The sequence below is a fragment of the Salmo salar genome, chromosome ssa14, assembly GCF_905237065.1.
Source record: "Salmo salar chromosome ssa14, Ssal_v3.1, whole genome shotgun sequence".
Classification (NCBI taxonomy): domain Eukaryota; kingdom Metazoa; phylum Chordata; class Actinopteri; order Salmoniformes; family Salmonidae; genus Salmo; species Salmo salar.
This window is the reverse complement of record NC_059455.1, coordinates 4,800,181-4,814,577: the sequence shown is the minus strand read 5'-3', so window position 1 is coordinate 4,814,577 and position 14,397 is coordinate 4,800,181. Positions and strand designations below refer to the sequence as shown.

The 14,397-nt window shown below is 40.6% G+C and overlaps 1 protein-coding gene across 2 annotated transcripts in view; it reads left to right on the top strand.

Moving 5' to 3' along the window:
* Positions 1-14,397, top strand: part of pex5lb (peroxisomal biogenesis factor 5-like b) — a 170,073-nt gene that overhangs the window by 142,800 nt on the left and 12,876 nt on the right. For both annotated transcript variants that reach the window (XM_014139167.2, XM_014139164.2), the window contains 3 exons: positions 9,274-9,417; positions 11,055-11,125; positions 12,936-13,151. In XM_014139167.2, the coding sequence (XP_013994642.2) occupies positions 9,274-9,417; positions 11,055-11,125; positions 12,936-13,151 (431 nt within the window). The remainder of the gene's footprint in view (positions 1-9,273; positions 9,418-11,054; positions 11,126-12,935; positions 13,152-14,397) is intronic.

The following is a 14,397-nucleotide window of genomic DNA, read 5'->3' as shown; positions in this document are numbered from 1 at the left end:
AATTAAAATAAGCGTTATATATAGGAAAGTCACCAAGAGACAACAAAAATACTATTTACACACGATTCATACATATTCATATGTACAGTACAGTTAAATTACATCTTTAGAAAGAGTGGTGGCGCTGTGATACAAGATATTTTTTCCGTTTTTTAAAACCTTGCTTTTTTGCCTGAGTAACCTCTGGTGGCAGAGCATTCCATGATGACATGACTCTATATATAACTGAGTAACAGAACATTCCACGATGACATGGCTCTATACATAACTGAGTAACAGAACATTCCACGATGACATGGCTCTATACATAACTGAGTAACAGAACATTCCACGATGACATGGCTCTATACATAACTGAGTAACAGAACATTCCACGATGACATGGCTCTATATATAACTGAGTAACCTCTGGTGGCAGAGCATTCCACGATGACATGGCTCTATATATAACTGAGTAACAGAACATTCCACGATGACATGGCTCTATATATAACTGAGTAACAGAACATTCCACAATGACATGACTCTATATATAACTGAGTAACAGAACATTCCACAATGACATGGCTCTATATATAACTGAGTAACAGAACATTCCACGATGACATGGCTCTATATATAACTGAGTAACAGAACATTCCACGATGACATGGCTCTATACATAACTGAGTAACCTCTGTTGGCAGAGCATTCCACGATGACATGGCTCTATATATAACTGAGTAACAGAACATTCCACGATGACATGGCTCTATATATAACTGAGTAACAGAACATTCCACGATGACATGGCTCTATATATAACTGAGTAACCTCTGTTGGCAGAACATTCCACGATGACATGGCTCTATATATAACTGAGTAACTCTGGTGGCAGAACATTCCACGATGACATGGCTCTATATATAACTGAGTAACAGAACATTCCACGATGACATGGCTCTATATATAACTGAGTAACAGAACATTCCACGATGACATGGCTCTATATATAACTGAGTAACAGAACATTCCACGATGACATGGCTCTATACATAACTGAGTAACAGAACATTCCACGATGACATGGCTCTATATATAACTGAGTAACAGAACATTCCACGATGACATGGCTCTATATATAACTGAGTAACTCTAGAGCATTCCACGATGACATGGCTCTATATATAACTGAGTAACAGAACATTCCACGATGACATGACTCTATACATAACTGAGTAACCTCTTGTGGCAGAGCATTCCACGATGACATGGCTCTATATATAACTGAGTAACAGAACATTCCACGATGACATGGCTCTATATATAACTGAGTAACAGAACATTCCACGATGACATGACTCTATACATAACTGAGTAACAGAACATTCCACGATGACATGGCTCTATACATACCTGATATATAACTGAGTAACAGAACATTCCACGATGACATGGCTCTATACATAACTGAGCAATGCATTAAATCTGTTTATGATTTGGGTGCCGTGAAGAAACCCAGCGAGTGTGTGTGTCAAAAGGAGTGGGTGTATGAAAAGCGAATCGGCTAATTGGGCAGATTTTTTGCCACTCGAGGCAGTTTTGCGTGGCTGATTGGGCTGCACGGCAAGTCTGCCGAACTGAGGTGCTTCTCACTGGGCAGCTGTATCACGGAATCGCAGCCTACACAAGAAATAGCTAATATTGATAACCATCTAGATGTCACCTTGATACAGTGGGGGAAAAAAGTATTTGATCCCCTGCTGATTTTGTACGTTTGCCCACTGACAAAGAAAGGATCCGTCTATAATTTTAATGGTAGGTTTATTTGAACAGTGAGAGATAGAATAACAACAAAAATATCCAGAAAAACGCATGTCAAAAATGTTATAAATTGATTTGCATTTTAATGAGGGAAATAAGTATTTGACCCCCTCTCAATCAGAAAGATTTCTGGCTCCCAGGTGTCATTTATACAGGTAACGAGCTGAGATTAGGAGCACACTCGTAAAGGGAGTGCTCCTAACCGCAGCTTGTTACCTGTAAAAAAGACACCTGTCCACAGAAGCAATCAATCAATCAGGTTCCAAACTCTCCACCATGGCCAAGACCAAAGAGCTCTCCAAGGATGTCAGGGACAAGATTGTAGACCTACACAAGGCTGGAATGGGCTACAAGACCATCGCCAAGCAGCTTGGTGAGAAGGTGACAACATTTGGTGCGATTATTCGCAAATGGAAGAAACACAAAAGAACTGTCAATATCCCTCGGCCTGGGTGTCCATGCAAGATCTCACCTCGTGGAGTTGCAATGATCATAAGAACGGTGAGGAATCAGCCCAGAACTACACAGGAGGATCTTGTCAATGATCTCAAGGCAGCTGGGACCATAGTCACCAAGAACACAATTGGTAACACACTACACCATGAAGGACTGAAATACTGCAGTACCCGCAGTGTCCCCCTGCTCAAGAATACATATACATGCCCGTCTGAAGTTTGCCAATGAACATCTGAATGATTCAGAGGACAACTGGGTGAAAGTGTTGTGGTCAGATGAGACCAAAATGGAGCTCTTTGGCATCAACTCAACTCGCCGTGTTTGGAGGAGGAGGAATGCTGCCTATGACCCCAAGAACACCATCCCCACCGTCAAACATGGAGGTGGAAACATTATGCTTTGGGGGTGTTTTTCTGCTAAGGGGACAGGACAACTTCACCGCATCAAAGGGACGATGGACGGGGCCATGTACCGTCAAATCTTAGGTTAGAACCTCCTTCCCTCAGCCAGGGCATTGAAAATGGGTCGTGGGTGGGTATTCCAGCATGACAATGACCCAAAACACACGGTCAACGCAACAAAGGAGTGGCTAAATAAGAAGCACATTAAGGTCCTGGAGTGGTCTAGCCAGTCTCCAGACCTTAATCCCATAGAAAATCTGTGGATGGAGCTGAAGGTTCGAGTTACCAAACGTCAGCCTCGAAACCTTAATGACTTGGAGAAGATCTGCAAGGAGTGGGACAAAATCCCTCCTGAGATGTGTGCAAACCTGGTGGCCAACTACAAGAAACGTCTGACCTCTGTGATTGCCAAAAAGGGTTTTGCCACCAAGTACTAAGTCATGTTTTGCAGAGGGGTCAAATACTTATTTCCCTCATTAAAATGCAAATCATTTTATAAAATTTTTGACATGCGTTTTTCTGGATTTTTGTTTTGTTATTCTGTCTCTCACTGTTCAAATAAACCTACCATTAAAATTATAGACTGATCATTTCTTTGTAAGTGGGCAAACGTACAAAATCTGCAGGGGATCAAATACTTTTTTCCCCCCACTGTACATACAGTCTACTACTCAATTGGGAGGGCATGAACGGCAACAACCCCGGGACACAGTGCTCTTCGCTCCCGCTTGCCAAGCACTACTGACCGGCAATGGCGTGGGAAGTATAGCTACCTAGTAGCCAATATCAGGGTGACAGTCACAGTAAGCATACAACACATACAAGAAACAGTACACCCATCATCAGTACTTTTAATAAAAAATAAACAATCGTCACTTTTATAACTGAAAATGTATAATTATTTCTGTAACAGTGAAATACGACTCAGACTCATCCTCTGGCTTCAAAGCAAAAGTCCAAAGTCTCGCCGTATGGTAGCTCAACATATGGTAGTTGCGTGTTAACTTAAAGGGGAAAAAAACTCAATCAAAACCGTCTAACCTATAGATAGTAGAGAGCTTGAAACACCCGCTCCTTTCCACACGCCCACTACTTTCCTTTCAACACACCCACTTGCCCATACTCCGGTCACCATATTGGGCTGCAGCTACCCCTTTCTCCTGCCGTGAAGCTAATCAGGAGGAGAATGTGAGAGGTCAGTGAAATACCACTTCCTGTTGACCTCTCGCTTTGACAAAAACATTTTAGTTAACCTTTTTGTTCACTATTTCATGACTGACATTGTACGTTTGCACATTTAAATTAACGAAAATAGCTAATAAGAACCCTGGGCTGTCGACCAGAAGTGATGTCATACTGACCTTTCACATTCTCTTCTGCAAAACCGTTATTTTATACCTCAATGGTCAAAATAAAATCAACTGGTTGCTGTCTCTTAATTTGTCCCATTTTAAAAGGTTCATAACGTGCCAAAGTAGAATGGAAATAGTGAAATAAATGTTTAATGAGTTTTATGACTATTAACGTGTTGACATTGTGCCAGGGGCTTAGCTAGCTAGCTACATTAGTGATAGCGCTGAAGCCCCTAGAGGGCGTAGTTCTTCCTGATGTCGTATTACTGCTAGGTGTGGACACTGTCAGCCCAGCCGGTAATACACTTGTGTCCCCCATGGACCGGCTTATACATAAAACATCCTCCATTCAGGCTGCAAAGGCATTGGTTTCCTCCTTAACTCGATTTAAAGTAGCAGATAATGGACCCTGTCATATATTTATGTAGTTGGTGCTGTAGATTAACTAATGAGTTCTAACGGGAAAAATGGGTTCTAACTTCGAAAAGTTTACAACTGTACAATTTATGCTCCCCGCATATAAAAACCACGAAGACTGATGGAAAGCTCCGAAAGCAAGATGGTAATATCTATGACTCACACAGTGGATGAACATATTGCCTGTAGCCTGGTGTGCACCAAGTGGCATGTTTCTACAATATTCATAACATACTGACACATTTACAATCTTTATGGAATAAAAATCTATTTTCATCGATTAGATGTGAAAAAACATATTTAAGTGAACATTAGCAAGCCAGCAGCAGATGAAACAGAAAGTGAATTCTCACCTCCTTCTCTCCCAGGTGATATTCTATCACTGGCTAGGTTTAGGATATTTACTAGCTCATACCAGTGTCAAACTTAGCTATGTTATCGACATTTGGCAGTATACAAACCAAATCTAGCTCACTTATTTTGCCAGCTAGAAAGAAACAGCCACAAATTCATTCAAAAATGGAGGAAGAGAATAGCTAGCTATAGCAAGCTAATGTTAGCTTAGCTGATGCTTCTTCAACAAGAAGCAACTGTGACAACATTGATCCTAAGAGTAAGATAACATCCACAATCCACCCCTCCAAAGAAAGCCTGGCTCCAGGGCTTCTCAGAAATTCCACCAGATCCGCGAATGAATCCATGGCCGAAGCTTTGCATTTCAGTTTAGCCTGCACTCGGCAGGCCGTATAGAAAACTCCCCTGGAGCCACAGAACGGCCAAATGATCTGCCATCAGTCCAGTGTAGGGAAAATCTTCGAGATGCCCTAGCCCATAGCTGATTTCGGAATAAAATTCCGCTGGAGGGGTCTCGTCAACCCACGCGGATCCATCTGACAAGCCATCCACACACAGTCCCTCAGTCGCAGCCAAAACTACTCTTTCCCATACGCTTGTACTATCTACTGTATGACAGCACAAGCAGTTAGCTACCAACAACTGGCAGGCATGTTTACATTTGGTTAGTTTGTGTTATTTAGATGGAAAACGTGAGCTAAATACGGTAGCTCTGTAGTTACTCTTAGAAAAAAAGATTCCAAAAGGGTTCTTCAGCTGTCCCCATAGGAGAACCCTTTTTGGTTCCAGGTAGAACCCTTTTGTTTCCATGTACATGGAACCAAAAGTGTTCTACCTGCAACCAAAAAGGGTTCTTCATAGGGTTCTCCTATGGGGACAGCCGAAGACCCCTTTAAGGTCCTTGACCTTTAGGTCTTTCCCTTACCCTGTTCACTTCCATGCTCACTGAAGCCCATAAAAATGCTTGTTCTCTGCCGATGCTGCTGGCTGTTTGAGATGCTTTAGAATAGGGGTGTGCCCATCTCATTGTATTCGTAATTGTATCCATTTTGTCACACTTTATAGTCGTAATCGTATTTATTCGTGATCAGACAACCCGGAAGTGTGCTGTAAATGCCTATACCACAAGTGCGCATTCACTGCATTGTTATGTTCCTTCACTCATTCACACACATTTTTAAATGACCCCGAAAGATGAAAATGCACATGACACTTACTTAGTTCTATTCAATTATTAATGAAATAGGCCAATAAAAAGTACTACTACTGCCTGCATTTATTCCAGGCACATATTTAGATGAATGTAGGCTATATATTGTTGCACTTTTGAGATGAGCAAAACCTTTCTCTCCCGCAACTTATGTCAACATTTATACAATACATTTAAAAAAGTATCTACATTTGTCATTTTATTTTCTAATGATCTGTCGCTCGGTAAACATGCCTGGGCGAGAATAAATAATAATAGCAAGCAAGCATGGGCTTGGATCATGACAAAACGACAGACGCGTCAGCAGCAATGGAATAATTATACGGACAAACAACGTAGACCTACTAAACAACGCCAAGTAGACAGACAAAAACAACCATATGGCGTCAGCAAAGTCAACAGGAAATAACTAGATGGAACAACAATGACTAGCTACATATTCTGATTCATACATGATGTTTGAAGAAGGGGAGACGTGTGCACTGAGACGAGTGACTGAGTGAAATGGGGAAATGAGAGCAGAGTTGCTTGTTCTAATCCAATCGTTGCAGCAGGCTCAACTGATACTCCATCTGATACTCCATCTGATTCTTTACAGACAATATAACTAGCCAATAGTTGTTTAAAGCACACAGCGCTTAACACTGTTTGAGTTGAAAGAGAGATGCATGCTGGCAGCTGAATTTTTTTTTTCACGGATTATTACAAAAAATACTTGTGTCATAATCGTATTCTGAAAATGTTCCATATCTGTTACGATACTTGTTTTGTCCGAGTACTCAGCACACCCCTACTTTAGAAGCCACGTTGATTGTAGGGACAGCATCCACTTTGAGAAGAAACTTCTTTCCGAAGCCCTCCTTCCATTATTGATATCCGTGAAAGTTCTCTGGGATGAAATGGGCCCTGCAGATGGACGAGTAGACGCCCAATTCGACCACCTCATTCTCACAAATGTATTGAATTAAGATGAATTAAGTTTCCAAAGTTAGAGCTGATTTTGAAAACCTCAAACTCACCTTTTAAAACAACATTACAATACTATAACAATTGATTTAAGTTTGCAATTTGGAAATGTTTTCTTTGGGTTCTCGTAGTAATTATTATATGCATTTCTGGCATTAGGAAATAGGTGCTACACTCCCTTTAAAGGCTCGTTGGTGGGAAAAAAACGGGAAAATATTTGTAGTGTCTTAATAAAACACAATTTTCCACCACCACGCTAGGGTGGCTAATGCTACTTGCTGGTGTTGCGGTCTGCGTTCAACCAGGGGTAAACAGACTCGCGATGTGCAACATCTGGTTGTCAGAAGTTGTCCGAAAATCTGAAAATGGTGGTGGAAAATTTTATTTTTGTTAAGACGGTAAGCATATTTTTACTGACGAGCCATTAAATCAAATTGAGGAAACCGACGTCTTTGCAGTTGAATGGAGGATGTTTTATGTACCAGCCGGGCCACGAGGGAAAGCAGTGTATTGCTGGCTGAGTACATTAAAGTCGTACGTAAGATGATAAACGATGTAAAAGGAATAATATTGCCATCTTGTGGCCGGTTAAGCTACATTAGTGAATAATCGGCAAATGCTTTGCCTGACGACTCAAACGGAATTATTCCACTGCTCTATCGTTCGCTACATACATCAATCTGAGACTGCCATCAATGAAGTTGTTTGTGGTGACGTCAAAATGAGGGGTGTTGTAAAAAACGAATTAGTCAAAGACAATGACGAATTTTCAAAACGCCTCATTACTTATGCTTGTTCTTGCTCGACTAGTCAGGCGGTCTGGAAATCATCGGAGAGGTCATCAGAAGCAGACTCATTGTGGAAAAGAAACTAACATCTGTGGGCACGGCGTAGTGTTTGGCCGGAGCAAGGAGTTTGAGTAGCCAGGCAAGGAAATTCTAGCTAGCTGTACCACCCTGTGTTTATTTGGTTTACTCACTAAAAAAGTTATGGCTATGAGTCTGAAATGGAATTTGAGTCTTTGTTAAATCTACTCAAGAATAGTCAATAGTAGGATTCATTTTCTATCAAATGTTCATATTTCCTTTAACATTCTGTCTTGTCTCACTTATCAAAAATAATATGGACACATGTTTATAAATTATTTATAAATGCTTTATGAATGGGAAAATAAAAATGACAGTACATTGACTGCATAGAAGCACTTCACAACTAAGCACTTCAGACCTTAAATGTTGGTGTTGTAGATCAGTGGCAAACTGCACAGTTAATTACCTTGAAGTGCTTCGTTATAAATGCTTCATGGGAATGGGAAAATAGATTTAGCTTTACTTTGACTGCATAGAATTCCTACTTAGACCCTTCATGTGTACGTTATAGACTAGTATGACCAACTTAGGCCTAATTGTGATGTGGAGGGGTGTTAATGAGTTACGAAAGCATTATGATATGACCCTCAACTACACTATTTGATCCATACAATTTACCCTGAGGATTCAACCCTGTGGGGGATCTTCATGCCCCATTGACCTCTGAGAAGGAGTAGTTATGGGCCTATACTGGCCCATATATCAGCATCATTTTCTAAATGTGTTTGGGCCTTTTGCAATATTCACTAACACTGGTATGGCAGAAGCACACTTTTGAGAACATCCATAATGATAACACTACATTGTCATTGTAATATGAGCTCTTGCATGACATGAATGTATTATTGATATGCTATTGATATATTTCACTAACCTTTAAAAATGTTGTTGGGACCTGTTATAACACGTTGATGAAATGCTTATAGATGTGTAATAAATGCGTTATGATATGTAGTCAAAGTAAATCTTTACCCTTGTGCTATGGAAGAAGAATCATTCATGATCTGCATTATGGAGACTTAGCGTAAGTGTTGGGCAGTGGAGGGACAGTTAGGGCTGGTGCACACTGGTGCACACTGCTACCATGCCCTGAACACAATGCCTAACTTAATTTGCTACGTTTATAGAAATTCATCCATATAATTGGATGATTTGTAATAAAACGAGGTCCCCATGAATAACACATATTTGAATGCCTCACTGAGACAGTTATTACACAGAGGTGTTAACCTCACATATACTCATGGCAACTGATGTTACACGGTCGTGAAACAGTTATCATAAGATTATACATTTTTATTGTTTCATGAATTAACTGTTATACCGCAAATACCCTACTGTCAATTATGTAATATTAACCATGTACTTGTATTCGTATGACCATGCAGACATTATTTACACAAACGTATGCAATTAATTCAAAAAGATGCCTGTGATATTTACAGGGCTACTACTTTCACACCAACAACCCGTACAAAGAGTGGCCCAATGCTTTTGAGGAAGGGCAGCAGAAGGCCAGAGATGGAGACCTGAACAATGCTGTCCTGCTACTGGAGGCGGCCATTTTGCAGGACCCTTCGGACTCTGAGGTAAAAGATCGCTGAGATCAGTGGTGTAGTGAAGGGTATACACAGGTATATGCCGTATACCCACATATTTTTCAGTGGGCATTGCGTATATTTATTTCTTAATCCCCACGATGCGTATCAAAGTAGTGTAATGGAAGTATACGTCGTATAAAATAATACGTCTGATGGAACAGATCAGAATGTTTAGCTTAAAATGATGATAAACTATTATTTATTCACATTTTAGGAGCAGCTATGTACACACAGAGGTAGGCTTAGCACACAAATGTTCCAAAATGCAATTTGCGGAAATTAGTTTGTGCATCTTAAGATCTCCCCTTTCTATCACAGGTTGCTAATAGTGCTCAGCGATTAACCGACATTTCGTATGTGCACATTGCACAGTTTCTGTAGAGATAAATCCGATCAAGCCAGAACTATGCGAAGTAGTAGTAGGGAGTTGTAGTTTCCAACATGCCAATATTCTATATAGTTTAGCGCAGAAAACATGGTAAAGCCTGCTACGAAAAAGAGACAGAAGAATGCTTCACAAGGTATCTCTACCTGAAAATACATGCTCTAAGTGATTGATAGTTGCAATTCAGCAGTCATAAAAAAATGCCTTATTTACTTTGAAGAACAAATACAATAGTGATTTTGTCAGTGGCAACAGCTCTATGGAGATGAGATGATGACTTGGAAGTCATCAAATAAAACAAATGTAATATGGACAACTGAAATAAAGTAATGTGAATGAATTATTAATAAGTGATAAGCAGTGATGTGCAATCACTACCATCATAGGACTTTTATTAATTGTATTATTTTGTGTTCTTACTGCATTCAACCCACAAAATGCGTAGTGCATTTAATGTTTAAAAACTGAAATGGAAAACTGATCATTTTTTTATAATCCAACCGAAACCGAACCAACCTCAAAGCACTAATCGCTCAGCACTAATTGCTAATATGAATAGGATAATGCCTTTGGCTGATAGACAATGAAAGAAATTTGAAAGAAAACCAATATTACAGGAGAACGCATAGGAGGAAGTCTATAAAATAATTGCCTACACGTTTCTATGGTGGAATTTTGGCTATAGGTATTTTGAAGCAAGGTAAGACATGCCTCATAATGAAGTAAAACGTCCAGGTTTCAAACAATTAAGAAACAGGAAAAATATAGCGATGTTACCGTCTTCTGGTAGATGGAAAGGCTTTCTCAGAAACCTTCTCAATTGAATGTTAACTAGCTACAATGTAGCCTACGCCTACCTGGCATAATGATATCATGATTATTTGCGTCAATCCGGTGGCCATTTCTTTTGCAAATTCCATTTTATGTGCTACAGAAACACTACTAACCAAACAACATTTCTAGGTGCCTGCGCAATTGAATTAAAGGGTAACTACAATAAATAAATGTCATGCATTTTTTCCCAGACCTCAAAAGTGGTCTCCTGATGTGGTTAAAGCATTGTTATGGACTTAGAACATCCACTTTTGTTGTTTATTTTTTTTATTAAAAAAAATCGATGTCTGAACTGTGCATAAGATTTCCTTTAGTGAAGTATTGGTTAGCTCAGAAGTACTGGTGTAGTATTGTTTGACTTTGTTTTGATGTGTTAGTTTGGTTGAAACCCTCTCTGCGTCTTTAGGCTTGGCAGGTTCTGGGCACCACACAGGCCGAGAATGAGAATGAGCAGGCGGCCATCGTGTCACTCCAGAGGTAAAAAATGAGTTGTTTCTACTTACAATGCCTTCAGAAAGTATTCAGACCCCTTGACCTTTTCCACATTTTGTTACGTTAGCCTTATTCTAAAATTGATTAAATTAAAAAAATATATCCTCAGCAATCTACACACAATACCCCATATTGACAAAGCAAAGTTGATTGGACATGATTTGGAAAGGCACACCTGTCTATATAAGGTCCCACACTTGACAGTGCATGTCAGAGAAAAAACCAAGCCATGAGGTCGAAGGAATTGTCCGTAGAGCTCCGAGACAGGATTTTGTCGAGTCACAGATCTGGGGAAGGGTACCAAACATGTCTGCAGCATTGAAGGTTCTCAACACAGTGGCCTCCATCATTCTTAAATAGAAGAAATTTGGAACCACCAAGACTCTCCCTAGAGGCGGCCGCACGGCCCAACAGAGCTGTCGGGGTAGAAGAACCTTGGTCAGGGAGGTGACCAAGAACCCGATGGTCACTCTGACGGAGCTCCAGAGTTCCTCTGTGAAGATGGGAGAACCTTCCAGAAGGACAACCATCTCTGCAGCACTCCACCAATCAGGCCTTTATAGTAGAGTGGCCAGACGGAAGCCCCTCCTCAGTAAAAGGCACATGACAGCCTGCTTGGAGTTTGCCAAAAGGCACCTAAAGACTCTCAGACCATGAGAAACAAGATTCTCTGGTCTGATGAAACCAATATTGAACTCTTTGGCCTGAATGTCAAGCATCACGTCTGGAGGAAACCTGCCACCATCCCTACGGTGAAGCATGGTGGTGTCAGCATCATGCTGTGGGGATGTTTTTCAGCGGCAGGGACTGGGAGACTAGTCAGGATCGAGGCAAAGAGTAACGGATTAACGTACAGAGAGATCCTTGATGAAAACCTGCTCCAGAGAGCTCAGGACCTCAGACTGGGGCGAAGGTTTTCCTTCCAATAGGACAACGACCCTAAGCACACAGCCAAGACAACGCAGGAGTGGCTTCGGAACAAGTCTCTGAATGTCCTTGAGAGACCTGATTATAGCTGTACACCAACGCTCCACATCCAACTTGACAGAGCTTGATAGGAGCTGCAAAGAGGAATGGGAGAAACCCCCCAAATATAGGTGTGCCAAGCTTGCAGCGTCATACCCAAAAAGACTTGAGGCTGTAATCGCAGCCAAAGTTGCTTCAGTAAAGTACTGAGTGAAGGTTCTGAAAACTTATGTAAATGTGCTAAAATAAAAAAATATAACGTTTTTTGCTTCTTCATTATGGGGTATTTTGTGTAGCTTGATGAGGGAAAAAAACTATTTAATACATTTTAGAATAAGGCTGTAACGTAACAAAATGTGGAAAACGTCAAGGGGTCTGAATACTTAACGAAAAGCACTGTATATACACATGTATACAGTGTCACAGGTGGGATCGAACCCTGGTCTCCAGTTCTGATTTAAGTCGTAAGAGTCCAACTCACCTTCATTACAGCAGCACAACTATGTTGTTTAACTTGATACGGTTAACAGCAAACATAGTAATTTACAAGGAAATTCCTAATCCATTACCTTTTTTCAAACCTCAAATAACCTAATTCAATGGGTGTTATGTGCATCAGCAAAAATTGAGTCTCTCGCCAATATTTTTTTGGGGGGATTATTAAAACATTTAAAACATTTCCAAGGAAGATGCCTTGTCCCCATCCTCTCCCCATCCTACCTGGAATGACCTCACCTGGTGTGCACAAAAAAAGATAAAACCAGCACATCCCAAATAGGCAATCAACCGTACTTTCTTGCACAGAAATCACAGCAGTCCCTGTCTGCAGGTGTCTAGACCTCCACCACAACAACTTGCCGGCCCTCATGGCCCTGGCGGTGAGTTTGACCAACACAGGCATGCAACAGGACGCTTGCAAGGCCCTGCACCGCTGGATCTGCCACAACCCCCGTTATAAACACCTACTGCCAGGGAGCCGGAGCCCACTGCTGCAGGGGTCCCCCACCACACCGCGCAGGGGTCGTCCCCATACGCCAACCTCTTGGTATGCCCACCTCTTGGTTACAATACATATTCAGTGGTTCCTCCTTTAAAAGTTGCGAGCTTACGCCGCAGGATTTAGAGGTAATTTGTGGTTATGTACGGTACCCTGCATCACCACTTCATTGCTCCAGACCAGCGCAAGGGGGAGTTAGAGCACTGATTATGCTTTTGGGTCCTACTGTGTCTCTAACTGACTGGGTGACACAATGGGCAACACAAACCTAAATAGAAAATTGTGCACGACTTCAGTATTACTGACTGCAATTGTTGTTACACTAAGGTTTTTATTATTTTATTTTGTTAGGATTATTTTGCTCTTACTGTAGTATTGTAGCCCACTCCCGACTGGTCACATTGTACAGCACCTGAGTTGTGCAACGGTCTAAGACACTGCATAGCAGTGCAAGCTGTGTTGCTACAGATGCTGGTTCTGTGCCAGCATCGACAGGGAGACCCATGAGATGACTGTAGGTTTTTGGTTTCTCTCCCTCTAAAAACATATCAATAATTCTAAATAACAAACTGGCTTAATTTACAAATTAGTAACAATGTCTCACCCCATCTTCAAGAATGGCCTTTTATTCGCTCCTTTTTACGTTATTTGAAAACGAAATCATCTCCAAAATATTTAAGGGGCACTGAACTAGGGAAACGTTCCCGCTGTTCTATTCTTAGTACCAGTCTGCACGTTCAAACTAAAACAATGTAACTAATAATGGCATCTTTATGCCTTCATTAATAAAATAATGATAAAAATACTCTTTCAAAATGCTGATGTTTATTTAGTTATGGATCCATAACGAATTACTATGGGAATAAATATCACTGAATTACAGAAATATTATTATTATACCTTTATTTCAACAAGGAACACAGACTGAGACCAAGGTCTCTTTTACAGCTGGGCCCTGTGTATACATGTTTACACATACAGTTTAGGTACAATGATTAAGAAATTATACAAGACCAACAAAACAATCACAGATAACACAAAAAAAATACAACAGCAGATTGTTACATTTACACATACACTACCGTTCAAAAGTTTTGGGTCAATTAGAAATGTCCTTGTTTTCCATACAATAAATGACTGACAAAATGAATAGGATATATAGTCAAGATGTTGACAAGGTTATAAATTATGATTTTTTTATTGAAATAATAATTGTGTCCTTCAAACTTTGCTTTCATCAAAGAATCCTTCATTTCCAGCAGTTACAGCCTTGCGGACCTTTGGACTTTGGCAT